We start from the raw sequence: 24,272 nt of genomic DNA, 5'->3' as shown, positions 1-24,272 counted from the left end.
TTCTGGGGACAGGGGCCAACAAAGCCCAGGCTACCATTTGGCATCCCTCAGTTTCTACCCTTTTGAGATAATGAATGCCACTGGTCATGTCTAGCTCACGACAGGGATGCATGTTTTCAGCCATAACATACTTGACTAAATGCTAGGGATGAAGGGCCCACTGAAGTCCAAGAGTAGACTATGAAACAAAACATCCAGTGTCCTGAAATGCCCCAGGCCAGCAGCTATGTAGGAGATACCTGTTGCTGTACGTGGCAGATTCCAGGTTACTACACAAGAGGCTTTCACTGTACTTCTCAATAGCTTTCTTATGGTTTCCCTTCTTTACAAGCTCATTGCCTTCTTCCTTCAGAACTTTGGCTTTCTCCACATCCCCAGCAGAAGGCACTAGATACAAATTCAGAAGAGGGAAAAAACCATGGAGCAGCACCCAACTGAGATCAGTGAGATCTCTTCAGCATCATCCCTTCCAAACTGTTCACAATCCTCTCTCCCAGAGATTTCCTCCACTGTTGTAAATCATCCTTCCTGATTAATGACTTCCCCCAATTAATAGCTTCGGGGCAATTCAACAGTTTTTCATCAAGAAGCTGGGACTCCTGATATAAATACATTTTTGCATGCACATAAAAGTATATAAACAATAAAAAGCAACCCAGGTTCTAGCCTTGTCACTGCCTCTTGGTAGCCGGAAGATCTTGTGTGACCTACAGAACTTTTGGACCTCAATTTCCTCACCAATAAAATGAGGCAATACTAATTACACAGAGGGCTATTTTCAGGGTCAAATCTGAGAGTATGTAAGAAAGTACAGAACACACTATATACTTAAAGCAGGACAAGAAGTAAATAAATATTAATACACATCTGGTAAAGAAAGGGTATAGTTTCTGGACTATGGGAAAAAGGGAGAAGAGCTTGCCATTCCTCATCTCTGGTTTGGGCTGAGCCTGTGAGTATCCTCCCTCATCTAACACATGCAGCTCTGCTCCAGCCTTCAAGGAGAGGAAGCAGAGAGAACAAGGTGAAATCCAAGCTGCTCAACTTGGTGTACAGGCCCTTCACTGCTTGGCCCCAATTAATTATTCCAGCCTCGGCTCCATATCATCTGCTTTTTAAATTTTTTAGAACGATGTTTACAAAATACTAAATATTTATGAGCAAGGTAAGATTATAGGTTTACACTGTGAATTCATCACCCAGTTAAAGAAAAGCCACATAACTAGGACCTTTGAAGTCCTGGGGGACCCTCCTCAATTCAATCTACTGCTGGAGGAAACTATTATCCCCAATTCTGTGCTTCTTTCCCACCTTTTAAAACCGTTTAACTGTATACAATAGTACCCACAGACCAGTTTTGGTTTGCTTTGTTTTCAAACTTCATACAGAAGAATAAGTAAGTCTGTGTATTCTTTTATGACTTGGTTTTTCTTTTTCCCCTTAATGTTATACTCCTGAGATTCATCTGTGTTGATGCACAGACCTGCAGCTCCTTCATTTTCATTGCTGCAATACCACAGCTAAATTGTCCATTCTCCCATTTATGGAGATCTGGGTTATCTCCAGTTGTTTTTTGCTATCACAGTCTTCTATGACCATTCCTGTGTACATCTCCCTGTGCACACGCACACGGGTTCCTCTCGACGTAGGGCTTCAGCTTCACTGGCATCCTACAACACACTACTCTGCAGTCATCCTTATTTCCACTGTTCCCCCCATGCACTTTCATTCCCCACTCTCTCCACTGTCTCTGCCAACGATTCTTCCTCCCTTCCCACCTGATGACCTCCTTCGAGGTCCAGCTCAAGGTTCCACCTCCACTGCCACCCCTTCTGAGTCTTTCCCCGACTCCTTCACACACTTAAGTCAGTTTCTATCCTGAAATCCTCAAACACTAAGACTCTAAAGCACATGTTCCTCTTCCTTGTGTTTTAAGACACTGTTGACATGTCTCAGTCCCTCATTTGACGGAGAGGTCCCTGAGGGCCAAGACTACCTGTCCTCTCTGTGTCACACTGCTTAGCATACACGTGGCTGGGAGCACATGGCTCAGTGACCCTGAAAGAATGAAATCAATGGCAGGTGCACTGATGCCATCAGGTTCATTAGCACCCCACATTTTCATCCTAGAGAAGAGTGGGGAACACTTACCAGGCTCCCACAAACCAGACTGAATGCGACCCATGACCAGACAGGGGTTCTCCTGTAGAAGGTGAGTAACTCTTGTCCTCCTCTAACACCTAAAGGTCACTTACACATGGCAGGGCTCCATCTCTGATCCCTTCTGCACCTCTAGCCTGAATCTCTAGCTTGCTGGGCTGGGACCATTCCCCTGGAACATTAAAAGAGCTTCCTAGTGCCTGACAAATGGCCTCTTCCTTTCACACAGTTGAGGTGAGGAGTCTCCTGTTTTTGGCTGCCCAGCCTGGATCTTTCTCTTCTTCATGCTCCTCCAGGGATTCACACAGTGTACATGCTCTTGGGAAGCGTCACTCTCTAGCTCTGGAGGTGGGGCAGGTGCCTCAGGGGTGACCTACTCACAAATTCTCATCCTCCGGTTATGGTGTGTACTTCAGGGAATGGCCTATAACCATGAAGACCAGAATAGATTGAGAAATCGATTGAGAAAATATGTGAGCTAGAGTTTTTGGGGGAAAAAAAATCCTGTCTTTTCCTAGTGAGCTAACAGAGGAAGACTTCCTTTCTCTGGGTCATGAGGCATGGGGTATGGATGTGAGGAAGGGAATTGCTATAGCTATTTTGCTACTAGGAGGGAAGCTTGCCAAAGACAAAGCTGACACACAACAGAAAAGAAAGATAAGTACAGAAAAATGGAGTTAGTCTGTTAACACAGTAAGCTGCTGGAGTAAACCTTGCCTGAATTCTCTCTGGATTTTTCAGTTTTATGAGTCAATAAATTCCCTATACTATTTTTACCATGTTGAGCTTTCTGTTTTTGCAACCAAAAACATCCTAAGTACTACATCCCAAGTACTACCAGAGGAAAGAGAAGGGAACTCACACTGCATGCCTATGTGCCAGGCTGGGAGTTTTATGTGTCTTATGTCATTCAGTCCTCATGGTTGTGAGAAAGACTTTATCATCCTCCTCACTATACAGCTGAGAAAACAATCTCTAAGAGATGAAGACTTCTATTTTGTTTTATACTTTGTTCCTAAGATTATTTTTATAACTCAGCTAAACAATGCCAATTTTTGCAGGACTAATCTAGAGAAAACGGATAGCAGGAGATTGTAAGACTCTGGGCAGGGTGTCACAGCTCACCTCTGTTCTTTGTAGCTGTGGTTGCTTTGGATTTGCTTTTAGCCATCTCTTTGTGGTTCTCCGAAGGCAAAGAATTCCACCTCTTCTGAGCTGAAACAGGCACCAAGGGGATAGAGGGCAGCTTCAGGCGCCATTCAGGCCCAAGCGAGTCCATGAGAGCTCTGGTCATCCTGGAAAGGAAGGCAGGATTGCAGGGAGGTTTCCAGCTGGGTCAAGAAGATATTTCTCCTTTCACACACCCATGGGAGGTAGGTCTTTTCAGAAGAGCCAGAGCTGCCACCCTCCCCCTTGTCAGAACCACCTCTTTAGCTCCTCCAACATGCTGCAATACAGGAACAGAAGTCTGCCACCCATAAACGCCATCTCAGATCAGTCACCATGACACTCCTTGAGCTTGATCAAACTATGTTACCTTTAAAGTGGGGATCTGTTGCTTGTTAAGGATACTTAAACCGTGATCCAAAAAGACTATAATTTCTCCAAGAAAGAATCGTACGTTTTGTTTCATATTTTATCAATGAATCGAGTGCACAACCATGCAAGCACCTGACATTTGTTTAATGCTCAGGCTTTTTAAAAAATGCAAAGCTTACGTCATTCTCAAATCTTACAACTCCTCAGGGGTTCCCAATTCCCTAGGCTAATGTGGCCTGTGAGATCTGGTCCCCACCCTTTCCTGTCCCCCTTCACTGTGAGCCACATTCCCTTCTGATCCTTCCGTTCACGACTTTGCACATGCTTTTTCCTCTACCCAGAACAATCATTTCCATTTTGGAAAAAGATTGCCACCTTCCAGGCCTGGCTAACTCCAACTTATTCTTTAGATTTCAGCTTAAAATGCCACCCAGAGCCCAAGTTCATTCTGTCAACTGATCTCCAGCACCTGGTATATCACCTGGCAACCACCAGGGCCCAATCGGTTATGTGTTGAATGAATGAATAAAGCTAACTGTATACTTTTTCTGCTCCTACAACCATGTTTCCTATATTATAAGAATAAAAACCACAGACTGATATCACCACAAATTCCAAGATCTCTCGGGCTAGGCTGTTTTCCTGGCGGCCAAGCAAGCTATTTCAAACCTCTACTCTCCTCAAACCTGTTCCCTGGCCCTTCCCCTTTTTTAGAGCAAACTTCCTCATACCCCAAATACAAACCTACCTGCCTGGGTGCCCAATCCTTCCTATTTCTCTCCTGTCACAATAGAAGAGACAATGGGACTAATCCTCCCACCTAGGCTCTGGATCCCATCTCCAGATACATATAATTATACATACATATATATATATATATGATTATATATAAAATGTAATATATAAAATTATATATATATAATTTTACATTCATTCTTCTGATCTTACCTCTTTCAGGGACCACACCCAGGCAGCACCTCCCTCTCCCACATCTTCATCCCTCCTACTAACTCCAACCATCAGCATTTAAGTCCCTTTAACTTCTTCCTCACCTAATAAAACCATACTGGACACCCCTTGCCATCACAGCTACACTCCCCAGCCTCCCTTCAAGCCTGACTTTCTGAAAGCATTGCCCTCTGGCTCCCGATCCCACTGACTAGCTTCCATCAGAGCCACCGGTGACTTCATTGCTAAACCTTTAATGTAAGCTCCTCGGAACACCTGACACTAATGATGTCTCCATCCTTCTTGTAGTACTCCTTCCCTTGGGACATAATTGCCCTGTTTCCTTCCACCTCTCCAGCTGCTGTTCCTCTGTAAGTCCCTCAAATGCTGGAGTTTCTCAAAGCTCCATCCTCTTCCCACTTGCTGTGATGTTCTTTTTCTCTCTCACAGCCCTAATCCACCTCTATGCTGATGACCCTCAAATCCGTATGTCTGATCTGTATTTTCTTCCTTTGCTCCATGTGAATACCCAACCGTTTTAATTACATCTCTAGTCTCATGTCCCACAGTCACCTCCGACTGAATGTCAACAATCTGAGTGCCTTCTTCTATTCCTCCCTTCTTGCTACCCTGCAACCACTAAAGCTTGTTGATATATTTCCTACACGTCCCCTGACTGGTCCCATTGTTTTCTCTCCACCCTCTCCCTGGATTGTTGCATGGCTCCCTTCCATCCTGTTGCCCTTCGTATCATCCCTCAACATGGCAGCAAAGAGTTTTTCTCTAAAATACAACTCTGCTCATGTTGCTCCACTGCTACAGACCTTTTCATAAAGCCTCACTTGCTCAGGATTAAGTCCAAGCCTCTGAACACTGGGTCTTGTGTGACTTGGCCTCATCAACCTGTCCCAAGCTGAGCTGCTACCTGCAGCACCATGTGAAACCAACTTCTTACAATTCCTGTGATCTGTCATGCTTGCTTACCCTTGCACACGCTGCTCTGTCTTCTGGCTAGCCCCCTACCCCATATCTCTCAATCTTAGCTCATCTCCTCTAAAAAGCTCTCTCTGGCCTCCCCTTCTCCCTCTCAGCTAGCTAGGTGGCTCCTTTCTGGCCTCAGAGCCCCCTGTCCTGCCTCCTACCATGGCACTTATCATGTTGTACTGTGCTTGCCTCTTACTGACTGGTGTCCTCCTTGAGACCAGGACCTCTATGAGGGTAGGAAGAGGTATGTCTCAGTCATCAGCCCAGGTCCTAGAGCAAAGTCTGTCACGTAATTGGTAGATTTTGTGGAATCAGATAAATTAAAAAGGAGGCAAAGAGAAAACAAAGAATGCTGGTAGACAAGTCAAGCCAGCAATAAAGCACTAAATACATCATGAAGTCCTGTTAAGGGTTTGCTATTTGTATAGCGTTTGGCTTTCTAGCTGCACACGCAGAGGGGAAACATGATCAGTTATACAAATGGCAATATCCATGAGATAAAAGCCAATTACTGCTCAGAGACCAGAAAGGAATTGCATCTGGGGAACCTCTTGGAGGGGTCACAGTGCAACATACTGAACCATGTCCACAAACCATATCCTTTTAGACTTGTCATAGCTGCTTGGGCTTGTGTCTTATTCTTCCAGTTAGAGTTAGCGCTTTAAAGATAAGTGAGGTCTGTATCTCTTTCTCATTTTGGTATCCCCCACTGAACCTGGCACAATACCTTAAACAGTGCACAATAAATATTACTGTGCACATAGATACTGCGAGGCACATGTAGGCAAAAATCAATCAATCAATCTCAGTAATTTGGACTCCCTGAAAACCTGCTAAATACAAAAGCAGATTTTCCTTTCACACCTTCCCTTACGTGCCCATTGGGAGTTTTCTAAGTGTAGCCAAAGGGATCCCCTCAGAAGACAGACAAGGCAATGGCCCGCAGCCAATCAAGGACAGGGAGTTGCTGTGGAGACTACTTGCTGTGAATGGAGCTCACCTGTTGATGCCTTCTAGGGCTGACGTCACACTATTATCAATCTGCAGCACAGTCTTATAGTCAACATAGGCCATAGGGTACTTCTCCAGAGCCTCATAAGCAGATGCTCGCCGCAGCAGGGGCTTAATGCTGAAGGGAACCAACGCCAGTGCTCTAGAATAGGAGGCAAACATGTCAACTGGCTGGCTGCTGAGCCACCAGGGTTTCCCTATAGTTTCTTCCAGGCAGGGTTATCTGGAGCACTCAGCGTACAGGAAGTAATTTCTGGCTGAGAGACACAGCTAAAAATGCCAAACCTCAGAACAGGGATTTTTCAACTTAGCCTGAAGTGAGGAGGGGAAAGAAGGCAGAGAAACATGAATTTTGTTAAATGTGTGTGCACGTGCATCAATTTTCATAGTTTCAGTTGCCCCAAAATCAAGAACAAACGCCTCATGGCTTTCACACTACCATGTGTTTTTACAGTTGTGGTCTAGTGGAATAATAAACAAGCTTTGGAGTCAGATGGGGTGCTGTCTGAATTCCACCTCTGCCACTAACTATGTGACCCAGATAAATCACTTTACTGCCCCAACCCTCAGCAACTAAGTTCTGGCCTGGGACACATGGTAAACGTACCCCACAGGTTGGTCGTGAACATTCAAAGAGAAAAATCTAGCACAGGGCCTGGTACAAATTAATTCAATACAGGCTCCGTGAGTATGCTCACACCCCTCCTGCTCTCCTGGCTATCACCAGGGCATGAATCTAAAGCAATGTCACAGGACAACAGATCTGAGAACACATTTCAGGTAAATGTGCACGAGTTTAATGATGATAAAAGAATATTAGACTGGCTTGAAGAAAAAGAGGTATGAAACATTGTTCAGTGTCCTCTAAAACTGGTCATTCATGAATACCATTTTTTTCCTTTCTCCTTGCTTCTTCTGAGACGTCTATTAACCTCTAATCCTCCTTCTTTCCTTTGCTCCCTTCCCCTCACATACTCCCATCCCTGAAAAACACCTGGGCTAGCCAGTTACTGGTCTGCAACTCCACCTCATCCCCAGGTTTCAAATCTCACAAAGACTTTAAGGCCTACTTCTAACTTCCCATCCCACTCCTGTTTCGGCAGAGGAGCCAAGACTCCAAAGACGCAAGTCAGGGGCCATAAGGACCAAGTAGAGATTCCCATTCTCAGTAACCTGGTGAAACTCAGTGACACTTTCTTAATATCTGTCCCAGATGTAATTGATGGGATCCTTCTAAAGAAGAAACAAGCCAGATTAACCCAGCCTCCTCTTCTGAGACGCTCAGACATCCCAAAGTTACCCTCAGCCACTTACGAAGTGCAATCTTTGATGCAGTCTCTGCAGTTTCCATCCTTCAAGTGACACGCTGCTCGGTTGGAGAAGAGAACACTTTCGTCTTCTGGGTCTGAAGAACCTGCCCAGGTAGAGTGGGAAGATGATCGGTCTGGGAAATGGGTGCCTCAGGGCACTAGGATACATTTCATACTCAGAGCTCTTTGGGCTTTGTGTTAAGGCAGTAGAGATAACTATAACCTGATCAGGCTTGTTGGTCTGCTGGGCTGGCGTGTTTGTCATTCTTATGTGACAGCAAGGACACTGAGCTTTCTGCCATTCAAAGGGAACCAAGTATCTCCTCATTCACTCATTCCAGCACTGAACTTGATAACACACAAAAGATATACATGAAATACTAGCTTCTGCCTCAAAGAAATCCATGCTGTAACTACTTGGGTTTGGGTGGGTAAGTGGATGGATGGGTGTGTATTTTATTATAAAAAGCATTTAAATCCAAGAAAGAAAGAGGGAAGGAGAGGAAGGAAAGGATGGAGAGGAAGGGGAGGAAGGAAATAAAGAAAGAGAACAAGATGATAAACGAATTGACCAAAAGTTGTAGGGACACGAAAGACCCATGAAAGACATGAGACTAGTTTTACCTCGTCAAGCCAGAGAGGACTTTGTCAGGGAAATGATAATAGAGCTGGGTGTGATGGGAGTACAAGAACTTTTATCAGGAAAAAGCCTTAAGCTACCCCATGGGGAGAATTATTAGACATTTTCCTAAAGGCAGTCCTTACCCTCAGGAATCGCAGAGGCTCAAGTCCTTCACTGTGGCCACAATGATCTTTATTTATTTTTGAGACAGTCCCACTCTGTTACCCAGGCCGGAGTGCACTGGAGTGATCTCCGCTCACTGCAACTCCGCCTCCTGGGTTCAAGCGATTCTCCTGCCTCAGCCTCCTGAGTAGCTGGAGTTACAGGCGCCCACCACCATGCCTGGTAGAGACAGGGTTTCACCATGTTGGCCAAGCTGGTCTTGAACTCCTGACCTCAGCAATCCATCCGCCTCGGCCTCCCGAAGTACTGGGATTACAGGCATGAGCCACCGTGCCCAACCAATAATGGTTTTTATTTTTAAAGATAATTTTCAACCACTTCAGACCCACTAGTGTGGGCCATAATTTTAAAAAGAATTGAAAACAGGGTCTCTTTTTGAAAATTTTGAAACATACAGAAAACCATTACCTCAGAATCCACCACTAGATTTAGCACGTTATATTAGTTCCCAACTTAATTTTTAGAGACAGCGTCTCACTCTGTTGCCCAGGCTGGAGTGTAGTGGCGCGATCAGAGCTTACTGCAGCCTCGAACTCTTGGGCTCAAGCAATCTTCCCAGCTCAGCCTCGCAAACAGATAGGACTACAGGTGTGTACCACCATGCCCAGTTAATTTTTAAATTTTTTGTAGAGACAGAGTTCCACTGTGTTGTTGCCCAGGTTGGTCTTGAATGCCCAGCCTCAAGAAATCCTCCTACTCTGGCCTCCCAAAGTGTTGGGATTATAGGCATGAGCCATGGCACCCAGCCCTTAAAATTTTTTTTTATAAAACTCCGGCCATCCCCATCCTTATCCCTGTGCTCCCTCCCCAGACTGCCAGAGGCCAGAACAATCCTGAAGTTGGTATGTAACATTTTCAAGCATGTTCGTCTACATTTATATGTGTGTGTGTGTGTTAACAGGTAAGATACCATTTTATGTCTATTAAAGCATTTCCTAAGCGGTATCATACTGCCTATCCTTCTGCAACTTGCTTATTTCACTAAGTATCCTGTTCCCATGTTGATATTTGATATCTTTCATTCAATACCAACAATAACAAGTGTTTTCCCCTCTTGTTTTGCCAGGCCCAGAGGTGGAAAGTACAAAGAATAGTAAAATACATCCTTGTCCTTAAGGAGCTAAGTATAAGTACCCAAAACCTGTAATCCATCTTGAGTCACCAGAGTACGGTTGGTCAGAAACAGCAGTGGTACGGCGGAAAGGGCATCAACCCTGCCATCCTGACAGTCACTCAATCGCTCTGATCACGCGTGCCCACCTACCACATGAGGACATCACTTCACAGACTCGCTGGAAGGGTTCATTGTGTCAGCCTGTTCCCTGAGCTCTCTTCATGATCAAGAAGGCTGATCAGAGAAATCAAGAGACTTGCCCAAAATTACCTAGAAAATCCGTAGCGGCAGCAGCAGAACCAAACTCTGGTCCTTGCTAAATCTAGATACCAGGCTAGTTTTCCTGTGGACCCAGAATTAACCCATACAAACGTACAAACTTTTCCAGACCAGCTGTGGTGAGATGAATGAAAATGACAGCAACATCAGTACCTCAGCTTCCTCAGCAACTTCATCAAGCAAGGCTGACATGAGGAAGTGGGCCTAAAGGAGAGTTTTCTAGAAAAAAGAAGAGGGCAAAGGAGTGACTTGAAACTGCAAAAAGTGCAGACAAAAAAAAAAAAAAAAAAAAAAAAAAAAAAAAGAATGAAATCTGGAGAGGATGTGAGGAGAAGTCTAGCAAAATGATTAAAAATTTGGACTTAGCATCAAAATCAAACATCCATATTCAAATCATGGCTCTTCCATGTCTTCACTGTCAAAGGGAGCCAATTTAACTCTTGGACTCCTCCTTTCTAAGCGTCTTATCCACAGGGCCATAAAAAAGATCGAAGTAGATCATGTCTAAAATGTCCAGCACATGGTAAAACAGTCAACAGATGCTAGCTAACAAAAGGAAAAAAAAAGGAAGGCGGCAAAGGGAAATAGGTACTGAACGGTGACACACAGAAACCAGGATCCAAGGCTCCTTTCAAAAGTCAAGGCTTTAACCAATGAGGGTTTCTGATGAACTCACTCTGCAGAAGGGGCTTTGGGCAAAGGCCTGCGGTATGCTGACGAAAGCTGGACGCTGGGAGAACTGGTAAGAACATGCTATTCTTCTGTTTCCAACTCTCCAGTAGCTTCCATGCCAAGCTTCCAGTTTGGCATGAAATCCAAATTCCTTAGCAGGGTTTAAAACCCCTCCACAATAAATAAGGGTCTGCCTTCCTAACTGACCTCATGTCCTCCTATTCTCTGCCCTGGCTCACTATGCTTTGACCCCTGAAACACACCATGTTTATATCGTCTGGGGGGCCTTTCTCATTGCAGTTCCCTTCAGGACCGAAAGCCTTGTGCGCTTGGCTTCCCATCATTTAGACATCACCTCAAATATCACTTCTTCAGAGATGCTGCCGTTGATCTCCCGCTCCAGTCAACTCTATCACATCACCCTATCTGTCTTCTTCCTAACCCTGATTATCCCACAGGTCTGGTTTACTTACTGACTCGCTTAAGACTCACGGCCTCCCCACCGCCCCCACAAGAATGCGCTGTCCTTGAGAGAAGGGACTTCTTGTGTCTTGTTACACAGGAGGTATGTAACAGCTACTCAACAAATACTAACTGAAAAATGAATCGCTGCGGGGGAGGAGGGTTTAGCTCCATCCTTAGGGCTCAGAACGAGGCCTAAATAACTTAGGAAGGGGCCAACAGGGTAGTTAACAAGCAGGTGGAAAGAAAGGGCCGAGGAAGTTTCTGGTAGGATGCCGGAGTCGGAAGGGGCTGGAAGGGTGGGGGGGCCGCGCAGGACCGCTGGCCGCGGGCAGCGCGAGGCCCGGGCGGGGGTTGCGGGGGTTGGAGAAGCAGGCCCGGGGGTGAGAAGGGGGCCGGGGTCGTACCTTGCGCCTGCAGCACCCGCAGCGCGCGGCCGTAGAGCGCGGAGGCCTCGGCGTACTGGCCGTTGCGGAAACTCTCATTGCCGGCGGCGCGGAGCTTCTCCACAGAGTCTGGGAATTTGGGGGCCATCCCGGCGCCAGGCCAGCGAGTTGGGGGCGCCTTCCGTCCGTCCTCGTGTGGTGCGGGACAGCGTCCGGAGGGAAGCGCCGGCGGCGAATATCTCCGCCCCACAGCGAACCTAGCGGCGAGGGGGCGGGCCGGAGGCGGGGCCTGTGAGACCTGGAGGCCCGGCGCGCCCCGCCCTCTGCGCGTGCTCGGTTTGGAAATTAGACGACTCTTGCACGCCGGGCGGCTGCATGCTCTGGGCTCCCTGCGTTGCTAGAATGCTGTGAATGACGCAGGGAGGGAGGCCGGCCCCGCTATCAGGGAGATTATGTCCTAGTGGGGTCCCCACAGGCAATTAACTGATAAGCAAACGAAGAATCTAATTTCCTGTGATTAGTGTTGTAAGGAAAACAAAACAGGATAATGCAATGGAAAGTGACCACGTGTGGGCTATTTTAAATAAGGGGATGAGGGAAGGCCTTTCTCATGGGGTAATAATTGAGCTGAGACCAGACAAGATTTAGGGAATGCTGTTCCAGCCGGAGGGATGGTAAGTGCAAAGGTTCCAAGGCTAGAAAGTACCTGGCACCTAGTGCTCTATATTTATTTATTTAATAAATGAATGCACAGGTGGATTGATGGGGTCAAAGTCAACATATAGCGATGAATCTCTAAAGTTTAAATATTTTATTTGAGAATCAAGAATTGCAATTCAGGGCTTACACACAGACCGGGTTGTCTTTGGTACGTCAGAAGAACAAAGAGGTTTGGAGATTTTATAAAACAGAAATGTTACATATTGCTCTTCAAGGAAGTTTACTGGCACTAGTAAAGTGGGGGTTTATCAGCTTCTTGGGGGCTGGCAAGCTTTGATTGGTAAGTGATAGCAGTGGATAAAACTCAGAATTGTAGCAGGCTGTTTCAGTAGCTATTAGGTAAAACTGGTTTTAGGTTACAGCAGGCAGTTTTAGCAGCCAGGCTTGCAAAAAATTACTTTTTTGGAGCAATGTTATATGCCCTGAGTATTTGTTCCCCTGGCTTTTCAATTCTGTCTTAGTTGGATATGACAAGAATGACCCAATTCGTATGATCAACTTTCAGAGTGGATGAAGATCTTTCACGGACGGTGATTTCAATTTATCTCCAGCCTCATCTGAGGTCTCTATGTCCCCCGCATTGCTATCTACACATACTAAGTTCTTGCTTCCTAGCCTTTGCTTGTTATCTCCTTCTCCTGGATTTTTTTTTCTAAATACTTTTTCTCCTGCCTAATCCTGAATTAACTTATAACATTCCATTCAAACATCATCTTGTCTGAAAGCCTTTCCCGATTCCAGCCTCCTCCCCACCCCTACTATGCTTCCTTTGCTCCCTGTTGGTCTCTAGCTTTATTCCTAACTTTGCATTTGTCACCCTTCGATTGCCAGTTTGTAGTTTTCCTTAAACACTGTGAGGTCTTTAATGGTAGGAATTGGGTCCGCTTTATTTTTGTTTATCCAAGACCCTGATAGGGTCTGGCATTCAATAAAAGTCACTGATAAAGATCCAGTCTCTACCTTCAGGAATTCAGTTATAATGATCTGCATACACTTAACTCCATCAGACTATAAGCTTTCTGAGGGCTGGGTGGATGTTCCATCTGAAATGCTTCCCCTTGCCCCTTGCCCCCACCAAGGATGAACACTGACTGTGGTGGGAAAACCAGATGAGGCCCATGCTGCTGGCTGGCTACTCAATGACTTCCATCTTTGCTTCCAGGAGTCTGAATTTTGCCTGAGACTCTCCCAGGCTGGGGAAGTGAATCGGGATTGCTCTAAGCCAATCAGAAAAATGTCATTTTCTCTTGCCAGTGATTCATCAAGGGATGCACATGTGACGCTGATCTGGGCAATGAGATAAAAGGGAGTCTGAGGCCGGGCGCGGTGGCTCACATCTGTAGTCCCAGCACTTTGGGAGGCCGAGGCGGGTGGATCATGAGGTCAGGAGATAGAGACCATCCTGGCTAACACAGTGAAACCCTGTCTCTACTAAAAATAGAAAAAATTAGCTGGGCATGGTGGCACGCACCTGTAGTCGCAGCTACTCAGGAGGCTTAGGCAGTAGAATGGCTTGAATCCGGGAGGCAGAGGTTGCAGTGAGCACCACTGCACTCCAGCCTGGGCGACAGAGCAACACTCCGTCTCAAAAAAAAAAAAAAAAAAAAAAAAAAAAAAGTCTGTTGGATGTTTATTGGAAAGCTTTCCCTCCCTATAAGAGAGAGGTACTGGGTCAAGTAGCTGTTCTTGCTGTCTTTTGGCTTTGGTAGTGCTGGGTTAAGGATATGATACGTGGAGGTATGGCAGCCATTTTGCAACTATGAGGCAATAAACACAAGTATGAAAAAGCCAACATGCTGAGTAGGATGGGAGGGGAAAAATGAAATAGATGTTGCTGAGTCACTGAATCAACTGCTGACTTATTGACTTATTAATAAACAATAAAGGCAAGGCAATAAAGGTGTGGTGGCTCACACCTGTAATCCCAGCTCTTTGGGAGGCCGAGGCAGGTGCATCACTTGAAGTCAGGAGTTTGAGACCAGCCTGGCCAACATGGTGAAACTTTGTCTCTACTAAAAATACAAACATTAGCTGGGCATGGTGGCACGCACCTGTAATCCCAGCTACTCAGGAGGCTGAGGCAGGAGAATTGCTTGAATCTAGGAGGTGAAGTTGCAGTGAGCCCAGATCATGCTGCTGCACTCCATCCTGGGCAACATGGCAAGACTCTGTCCCAAAACAAACAGTAAATGCCATGGTGCTTTAAGCCAACATTTAGATGTTTTAACTTGCTTGCAGCTGAATATTTCCTGAGTGGTTTATCGGATAAGTGTAGCTGTGGCAAATTTTATTTTCCAAAAATGGCTCCAGTAATATTTCTGGTTCCCCAAGCTCTTCCAGACCCTTGCCACTGCCCTATGAGGAGATGGAGTCTACGTCTCTTCTCCTTGAAACTGGGTGGACCTTTGTGGCTCCCCTCCACTGTGGTAATGACATTAAGTATCTTCCACTAAAAGGCACTACAGCATCCACTTGGCTCTCCCTTGGGAACATGCTTTAGAACTCAGGCTTTATTTTGTGAGGAAGTTCAAGAAAAGTGGAGATGCCCCCAGCCTTCAGACCCAAGTGAGCTTCCAGCCAACAGCTAGCACCAACCTGTCAGCTGTGTGAGATGCCTTTTGGACATGGCTGATCCTGATTGACACCATAAGCAGAGATGAGCCTTCCTGCTGAGCCATGCTCAAATTGTAGATTTCTGAGAAGAAAAAAAGACTGTTGTTCTATGTCTATAAACTTTGGGGTGGTTTCTTATACAGCAGTCAATACCTGGAAATCCCTTCCTGCAATGCTTCCTATAAATGCCAGGACTGATAAAAACAGTACTGAAATAATTTGAAGGAGGGACAGATGAGAGGGTCAGGGGAGGGACAAGGGAACAGAGAAGTCTTCTGGGAAGAGGTGTCTTTTTTTTTGTAAAATAGCTTTATTGAGATATAACTCACATATGTTCACCCATTGAAAGTGTACAATTCAATGCCTTTTAGTATATTCAGAGTTGTATAACCATTACCACAACCAATTTTAGAACATTTTCATCACCCCAAAATGAAATCTCACACCTTTTAATCGTCCCCTCCAATTCACCTATGCTCCTTTCCCCCAGGGCCTTAGACAACCACGAATCCACCACAGGCTCTATAGATTTGCCTATTCTGAATATCTCCAAACCTGCCAAAGCTATGCCATTAAAAGGCACTACAGCAAAGAGCATCATGCAACTTGTATCACACTGGGGGCCTGGCAGAGAAGTGGTGGTGGTGGCATCAGGCAGGGCCTGATCCATGGGGTCCAGGGTGACCATGTGGGTCATGCAAATGGCATTACACAATATGCCATGCCTGGCTAAGGTTTTTGTAGGAAAGGGGTTTCACCATGTTGCCCAGGCTGGTCTTGAACTCCTGGGTTCAAGCAATCCTTCTGCCTTGGCCTCCAAAAGTGCTGGGATTACAGGTGCAAGCCATCACGCCTAGTCCCTTGAATACTGTTCTGCAATCATCCCCCAGTTTCCACCAGGTATTGGTTCCAGGATCTATTAGGATACTAAAATCTGAGTATATTCATGTACTGTAGTTGACCCTGCAGAACCCCTGGAAATGAAAAGTCAGCCCACCCTATACACAAGTTTCACATCCTATACTGTATTTTCCAACCATGTTTCACTGTGGATGTGGAACCTTCTGATAGAGAGGGCTGACTGTATTTATTGAAAAAATAAAAAACAAACAAGGGTTGTGTTAGTGGACCCATGCAGTTCAACCCTTGTTTTTTCATAGGTCAACTGTATATCCAGAGCTTATAGGAAAATACCTCTCCCAGTAACCCTGCTCACCATTTCTCTCTTAAGCTATTATTATGATTGGCCACAGTTTGCTATTTAAATTTAAATTTAAACTTAAATAAAAATTTGGCCTTTCAGTTATGCTAGCCACATTTAAAGTACTCAGTAGCCATATGTGGCTAATGGTTACTATTTCGTACAGCACATATTTAGAACATTCCCATCATTTCAGTAATTTTCACAGGGAACATTCTGTGGAAAAACGGGGCCATCAGGCCGGGCGCGGTGGCTCAAGCCTGTAATCCCAGCACTTTGGGAGGCTGAGGTGGGAGGACTGCTGGAGCCCAGGAGTTTGAGACCAGCCTGGGTAATAATAGGGAGATCCTATTTCTACAAAACACCAAAAACAAAACAACAATTTTGCTGTTGTGGAGTCAAGACAGTCCTGGGTTAAAACCTTTGCTCTCCTTAGCTGTGGAAACCGTGGGTCTCAGCTTTCTTATCTATTAACGGTAGCTACTTCTTCATAGGGCTGTTTTGAGGATTAAGTGAAAGTCCAAGATTGTGTCTGGCACACAGTAGCTTCTCAGTAAATGTTTTCCTTCTATGTCAGGGAATGGCTCCTTTATCCCGTTTTGGGTGCATGGGATGCCATACCTGGGTGGCCCTGAAAGGTAGGTGCTCAGGTGTTATGTTCTGTAGATGGCATATCCTTGGGAAAAGCAAGGCAATTAAAAACAGCGAGAGATTGCTCTGGTTAAGTTTTCTCCTATAACTTTCCCCCATGGGTCAGCTGGGTAGAATCTGCCATTTTCCTAATACTCACTGATGGTAGAGGCATTTGGAAGTACAATAGCTGAAGCAGGAGCTGAGTGGAGAGAAAGGTCTGTCTCTCAGGCCCAACAAGAGGTTACACATCCATGGCTGTCCAGTTTGGTGGTGCAGGCCCTGAGATCAGACCAACCTGGATTTAAATCCCCAAACCTATACTCTAAGCTATGTGACCTTGGGCTAGATACTTCACCTCTCTGGCCTTATGAAATAGGAATAATAATACCGTCTAGGTTGTTAGGAGTATTAAATGAGGTAAAGCACTGAAAACGTGTAGGCACTGTGTTAAATCATTAAATAAAAATGGGAATGAATTTATAGGCTTGACATGGGGGATTAAATAATCTATGAAGACAAGTACATGGCAAACGCTTAATTAATGTTGCTTATTTTTATGTCTGCAAACTGACATAAAGGAGAGGCCTTTAAGAAAGACAGTGGGGCAATTTGCGCGTTGATGCTTTGTAACATCCTAGGAGAAACTGTGCAGCGTACCCGCTGGGACCAGAATTCAACCAGGTAAAGGGCAGGAAACCACAAATACCTCCAGGCGTTCCTGGGGCAGCGCAGCCTCACCAAAATCATGCAAAACTTCGTTTGCTAAGAATCGTCAGTTCTTCTAAAGGAGGCGCTTTACGCATCTCAGTTTGTGAAATGGGGCCCAGGACCCAGCTAGAGGTGCGTTCTCGGCCTGAGGACCGAGTATTTTGTGAGCTCCAGTATCGCAGGAGGACAGCCCCGCCGACACCCTAGAGAATAGCGGGCACTGCCTTGACGCGCCTTCACCACTTGGCGGTTCCGGGTTCGCGCTTCACCGAGCCACACGACTCACGCCCGAACCACGTGATCAGGGCCGTGGCTCCGCCCCGCTCCCGCGCCGCGCTCCGTTTCCGGTAGGGGCGGAAAGCGGAAGTGTGGGAGGGTCTGCGGGGCGGGCTCAGGGAGGTCCGCGGGGAGGATGGAGCAGTGAGCGGGTCTGGGCGGCTGCCGGCAGCGCCATGGAGACGGTACAGCTGAGGAACCCGCCGCGCCGGTGAGGGGCCACTGGCTAAGAGGACGGGCATGGGGGCAGGGCAAGAAAAGGCGGGAACTGACTAAGGGGAGACACCTGTGTGGGAGTCCCCGGAGCGAAGCAACCCAGCTGATGGGGCACCTGCTGAGTGAGGGGGTTGGGGGGACGTCTGGTGGGTGAGGGTCCGGCTGAGGGGAGCATCTGCTAAGGGAGTTAGACTTGGGACCGGTTACAGGGAGCACTCGCCGTGGGGAGACTGCTGAGGAACGTGGGGACAAGTTAGGGAGAGTACCTGCTGAGGCTGGGCCACTCGGGGGAACGCTCTCCAAGCAGAAACTCACGGAGGTAGGGGCGAATGCTGAAGCAGGGTGAGAATCTGTGAGGGATCTCTTTAAGTGGGTGGATCGAGACCTGGCCAAGAGGAAGGCCGGGTGGACTTTCAAGGGTCCCAAGTCCCACTTGAGGGGTGCGGTGGTGGGGATCTGTGGAGCGGAAAAGCTTTGCGCCTAAGGCTGAAGGCATGCGAAGAAAGGTTGAGGGTCTAGCAAGGGAGGGGATGGTGGAGAGTAGCATTTCAGAGGATGCTGTTGGTGGTGTCCCCACTGTAGGATGGCATCTTTTATTACTGATGTTCAGAGTGTCTTCCTAATGGTCTTCACATCCTCCTCAGCTCTTCAGAACCTGACATTGGGAGGTAGGTAAGGATATAAGAGGATATTTTCGAGATGGGGAGACCGAGGTCCAGAGCTGTTGGGAAACGTGTTTCCTTCTTTACTCCGAGTCACTGAACCCTGCTAGACTGTGCCCTTTTCAGGCCTCAGTTGTTTTGTGAATATCAGTACCAGATCCTAGTGGTACCTGGAATTGCTTTAGGTCAAGATCAGAATGGTGGCTGATCCTAGAAAATCTCATCTCCTGAATTTCCCTTGTGGACATTCCGGGTCTTTTGCCAATCTGCCACATCTGGAGAAAAGTAGGGACTAGAGACCGAAGAAGTCATGCTTCTCTGAGGTGCAGTGTGGTTACTTCTATTTTACAGAGACGTCTGACTTCCTGCAGCAGAATGAGCTCTAAAGAAGGAAGTGTTCAGGGTGTGGAAGTGCAGGGCAACCAAGAGGTGAATAGAAGGGATTGACTGCCTGGACAGCACTCTTAGGGATTGTTTGAGCTTGGGGGTGTTTGAGGTGCACAAACATTGCAGAAGGCAAATAGGTGGTTGGGATGGGCTTTGGATTCACCCTAGTGTAGTGTGCTGAGACTGTAATTGTAATGATTATTACACTCATATTGCACTTAGCGGGTGCCAGGCACTGTTCTAAGTGCTTTCCATGTCTCCTGCTGAAGCATATGAAATTGCTGATATTTGACCATCTTTGAACCATAGAAACGGTAACTTCATATCATATGGTTCAGTTTATTGACTCATTTGAACCTCACAACAATCCTGGGTGGTAGATATCCCTATATGTCTGTTTTACAGATGATAAAACTGAGATACAGACAGGGTAGTGATTTGCTAGGAGAAGTCATAGCAAGAGGCAGAGCTAGGATTTTAATATCCGTGGGGTCTGGTCCAAAGTCCATTTTTTTTTTTTTTTTTGTCACCTGTCACCCAGTGTGGAGTGCAGTGGCGCAATCTCGGCTCACTGCTGTCTCCGCCTTCTGAGGTTCAAGCGATTTTCCTGCCTCAGCCTCCTGAGTAACTGGGACCACAGGTGCGTGCCACCACGCCTGGCTAGTTTTCTGTATTTTTAGTAGAGACAGGGTTTCACCGTGTTAGCCAGGATGGTCTTGATCTTCTGACCTTGTGATCCACCCACCTCGGCCTCCCAAAGTGCTGGGGTTACAGGCGTGAGCCACCGCACCCGGCCATGCTCTTAACTGCCTCACTCTGATGCCTCTCTGAAAGTACCCGTGTTTCACAGGTCTCTGTGTATGTTAGCAGATATTTGCTATAGAACCACAGTGATCCAAATATAAATGCACACTAGTTATGTTTCTTTCTGAACTACGTTCATTCGTTCTTCTTGGTTTCTTTCTCTGAGGCCTTGATTTAATTGAAAAGAGGATTAGGAATCTGAGTTTTGTTTCTCTCTTTGCCTTGTGTTACATAATCTTGGGCAGAGGATTAAAGTTTCTTGGCATGCTCATTCCTGTACCTTTTGGATTTTAAAAAATTTATATGAAGTACAAGAGAAGAGCATTGCAAGACGGGGTTCTTAAGTGGCTGGTGATTACCTGCTCATTGTAACTAGTAGACTGCCTAATTTGAAGCAGATCAATTTTATTATCATTTACATCAGTTTATTAGGACATGACAAAGTATATGGAGTGGGTGGTTTAGACAACATAAATTTGTTTTCTCACCGTTCTGAAGGCTAGAGATCTGAAATCAAGGCATTGTCAGAGTTGTTTCTTTTGAGGCCTTTGCTTGGCTCGTAGATAGCCATCTCCCTGTGTCTCCATGTTCTTCCCTCTATACCTGTCTGTGTCCTAATCTCCTCTTATGAGGACACCAGTCATATTGGATTAAGTCATGCCCATATGACCTCATTTTATCTTAATTACTTCTTTAAAAACCTTGTCTCCAAATACAGTCACATTCTGAGATGGTGGGTGTTAGGACTTCAACATATGAATTGGGGTAAGCTGGGGACACAGTTTTATTATTAAAAATTTTGTCCATTTATCATGTATATTTGTTGTAATCCTTATCAAACTCTGTGTGGAAAAAGAAATAGTTATACATAAAATGAACTTTATGGGAGTTCTGAAATGGGAGAAAGCTTTGAGAATTAGTCAAACTGTAAGTGACTACTTCATAGACACCATTATTTGTGTTTGGAAAGATACAAGTGTCTTTTCAGAAATTCAGATGGCATGTGTTGCCAACAACCCCAGTGCAGGAAATGCCCTTTGTGTTCATGAGTTTGACATTTGTGTGTGTGTGATTAAGTGAGTGATGACAGATTGGTGTCTCATATAAGAGTTAATAATTTAAAAAAATGATATAGTGGAAGGTGTAGAGTGCATTCCTAGGATGCTGGCCATCCACATGGCCATCTGACTTAGGAGAGAAGCATCCACTGGTATTTGGTCCACGGATGCTCTGTTGACCAGGCTTGTTCATTTATGAGCAAGTGCTGAAACTGTCGGGAACCTGGGGAAGTCCCAGATAAGAGAACTGCATTATCAGAGTTAGGCTGTTTTGGTAATAGTGTTCTGTGAAGAATCATGGTGTAAAATATTATTATGAATCACGTATCAAAATATTTTTTATAGAAATGTTGATAATTCAGTAATACTTTTTAGGTGAAATTCTGTTTTATTGTGATAATTCACAAAGATTGCTGATGAAATTCGTGATTCCCGTCATTACATTTGTGAATCTATTTTGCAAATATATTTTGACCACTTCTTGGTTAATAGTGCCTTAAGTTCAAGTTGTTTTTAATAGCCCCAGATCAAAAACAAACAAAAAACCACGTAGGTTGTTTCAAAGAAGTATCTGAGCAGTCCTATAAAGTTTGTCTGTCAAAGTATTATCAGAAGCTTGCAGCTGTCTCTCTCAAGGCAGTGTCAATTTCCTTTGTTATGCTGTGGTCCCTGAAGTAGTTGAAATAGTGACTTTTGCATTTTGTAAACCACAGAGAGTCAACACTTCAAAGAAACATATTTGATCTTCCTTTGTATAAGCTGTTTATACAACTTTGATTATACTTGAGAAATGAGGTATTGTCCAATGTTTATACAATCACAAGTCAGGACTTTACCAGAAAAACCCTGGCATATGAGATGTTCGTTCTGACTTGAGTTTATAGAAGTTTCAGTTCTGAAGTTTAAGAGGAGTTTCACTTCATCCCTTTTCATTTTGAAGGTAGGCGTTTTTATGATGTCATTGGTATCTGATTTTTAGGACCTTTTGGTTTTCAAAGGTCACTGTGATCATTTTGTTTTGTTGATACTAAGTTAAGGCAGTTTTGATTTGGAGCAGTTCTCCATTTTTCTAGTACATAGTCCTTGATATTCATAAACTTCTGTAAGATTGTCCTTTTGAGATCAGTGTTTATTGGTAGATACACTTGATGTGGTCAGGGTTTTTGTTGGTTTGTTTTATTTTTTGTCTTCTGATTTTAATCTGTTTTATTTAGGAAGGTACACATTTGTGTGTGTGTGTGTGTATGTATGTGTATTTAAGTCTTTTCTTGTAATAACTGATATTATCCAGCTAGTCTAAACCTTTTTTTTTTCTACAAAGAAGTCTCCAGTGTGACTACTTCCATATTTCACCATTTCCTCAGCTCTCTATTCTTTGTTGTTCTTTGTAGTTTCAGGAAGCCATTGTGTAGACTACACACACACACATACACACACACACACATACATATTCCTTGGCAAGTTCCTTCTTTAAGCTCATTAGTAATTTTTAGAGATCTCAGAGTTTTAAAGAAGTGTTAATTTACAACCTCACGTGTGTGTTATGATTGTCTAGCATAGTCAGAGGAATCTGAATTATCTGGAAATTGTGAGCAGCCAAGTACCTTTGAATTTTGGAACTAGTCAAAGGTATGTGTCTACTCATGGGAAGGTCTTTGTGAGTATATCTGAAACTCTCAGCTGCCTAGTGATTTTTCACTTTTGATCATGTCTAAACGTACACTTTGCACTTTCTGTTTCTGTGGTACCTATAGAATTTATGTGTTTTGACAAACTTACAAAAAGCTTGCTAATGGAAGAGCAAAGGTTTCCTATGTCTTCCTTAGTCTGTAGTCCAGTTCATAGTTATGTGTCAATTCATAATTACCTTACATTAAACACCTTTTCTGAAGAGATAATTATATAATTTTAATTCATGAAATCTCAAGATTTAAATAGATTTTGAAGGATACATCGAATGCTTGAATCTACAGCATTTCAGCCACATGACAATTTTTTTTTTTTTTTTTTTTTTTTTTTTTAAGACCGTCTCTCTCTTTCACCCAGGCTGGAGTGTCGTGGCGCAATCTTGGCTCACTGCAACCTCTACCTCCCAGGTTCAAGCGATTCTTATGCCTCAGCGTTCTGAGTGGCTGGGATTATAGGCGTGTGTCACCATGCCCGGCTAATTTTTATATTTTTAGTAGAGACAGGGTTTCACCATATTGGCCAGGCTGGTCTTGAACTCCTGACCTCAAGTGGTCTGCCTTCCTTGGCCTCCCAAAGAGCTGGGATTACAGGAGTGAGCCACCATGCCTGGCCCACATGACAGTTTGTTTTCTATTTACATTTTCCAGCAAAGGGGACCTAGGGACCTCTTAAGGCAGTCCAAACCATTATGCAGGACAATTTTTATTATTATAAAATTCTTACACAACTTTTTTTTTTTTTTCTTTTTGAGATGGAGTTTCACTCTTACTGCCCAGGCTGGAGTGCAATGATGCGATCTTGACTCACCGCAACCTCCATCTCCTGGGTTCAAGTGATTCTTCTGCCTCTGCCTCCCAACTAGCTGGGATTACAGGCATGAGCCACCACACCTGACTAATTTTGTATTTTTAATAGAGACAGGGTTTCTCCATGTTGGTCAGGCTGGTCTCGAACTCTTGACCTCAGGTGATCTACCCGCCTTGGCCTCCCAAAGTGCTGGGATTACAGGCACGAGCCACTGCGCCTGGCAATTGTTAGAAAATTCTTATACAACTTGAACTGAAGATTGACTCTTGGCATCCCTCCATGTGCTTGCCTATCAGAGTGACCCAGAACAAGTGTCATCTTTCCATAGGCCAGATGGGATGGTTCATGCCTATAATCCTAGTGGTTTGGGAGGCTGAGGTGAGAAAATTGCTTGACTCCAGGAGTTTGAGACCAGTGTAGGCATAATAGTGAGACTCCATTTCTCCAAAAAAGAAAAAAAATTAGCCAGGCGTAGTGGCAGGAGCCTGTAGTCCCAGCTACTTGGGAAGCTGAGGCAGGAGGATTGCTTGAGCCCAGGAATTTGTGGTTACGGTGAGCTATGCACCACTGCACCCCAGGCTGGACAACAGTGATACCCTGTTTCTTAAAAAAATCTTAACTAGTAAAGACTGTATAGAGAAGTTCCTGGGATGCTAATTATAAAATAAATGATGTATTTTATGTTCTAGTTGCTAGCAAATAAAATGTATTTTGTGTTTATATTTCTTCATTCACAGGCAGCTGAAAAAGTTGGATGAAGATAGTTTAACCAAACAACCAGAAGAAGTATTTGATGTCTTAGAGAAACTTGGAGAAGGGTGAGTGTAA

General features: G+C 44.9%; 3 protein-coding genes across 6 annotated transcripts in view; 2 read left to right on the top strand and 1 right to left on the bottom strand.

Moving 5' to 3' along the window:
- The window catches only part of TOMM34 (translocase of outer mitochondrial membrane 34), an 83,376-nt gene that overhangs the window by 6,304 nt on the left and 52,800 nt on the right, over positions 1–24,272 (bottom strand). Inside the window, exons 2-6 of the mRNA XM_050806563.1 lie at positions 11,692–11,935; positions 7,957–8,056; positions 6,632–6,784; positions 3,286–3,455; positions 240–387 (exon numbers count right to left, since the gene is read on the bottom strand). Coding sequence (XP_050662520.1) covers positions 240–387; positions 3,286–3,455; positions 6,632–6,784; positions 7,957–8,056; positions 11,692–11,818 — 698 coding nt within the window. The 5' untranslated portion in view covers positions 11,819–11,935. The remainder of the gene's footprint in view (positions 1–239; positions 388–3,285; positions 3,456–6,631; positions 6,785–7,956; positions 8,057–11,691; positions 11,936–24,272) is intronic.
- Positions 11,682–24,272, top strand: part of SYS1 (SYS1 golgi trafficking protein) — a 398,294-nt gene continuing 385,703 nt past the window's right edge. Inside the window, exon 1 of the mRNA XM_050806598.1 lies at positions 11,682–11,685. The gene's annotated coding sequence lies outside the window, so the exon portion shown is untranslated. The remainder of the gene's footprint in view (positions 11,686–24,272) is intronic.
- The window catches only part of STK4 (serine/threonine kinase 4), a 107,724-nt gene continuing 101,358 nt past the window's right edge, over positions 17,907–24,272 (top strand). For 2 of the 4 annotated variants that reach the window (XM_050806514.1, XM_050806519.1), the window contains exons 1-2: positions 17,907–18,032; positions 24,182–24,262. In XM_050806514.1, coding sequence (XP_050662471.1) covers positions 17,998–18,032; positions 24,182–24,262 — 116 coding nt within the window. In that variant the 5' untranslated portion in view covers positions 17,907–17,997. Of the gene's footprint in view, positions 18,033–18,686; positions 18,706–24,181; positions 24,263–24,272 lie in introns of those variants that run through there. The other 2 variants (XM_050806518.1, XM_050806516.1) reach the window with 2 other exon arrangements.

This window comes from Macaca thibetana, chromosome 10, assembly GCF_024542745.1.
Source record: "Macaca thibetana thibetana isolate TM-01 chromosome 10, ASM2454274v1, whole genome shotgun sequence".
Taxonomy (NCBI): Eukaryota; Metazoa; Chordata; class Mammalia; order Primates; family Cercopithecidae; genus Macaca; species Macaca thibetana.
This window is presented reverse-complemented; position numbering and strand designations above follow the sequence as displayed.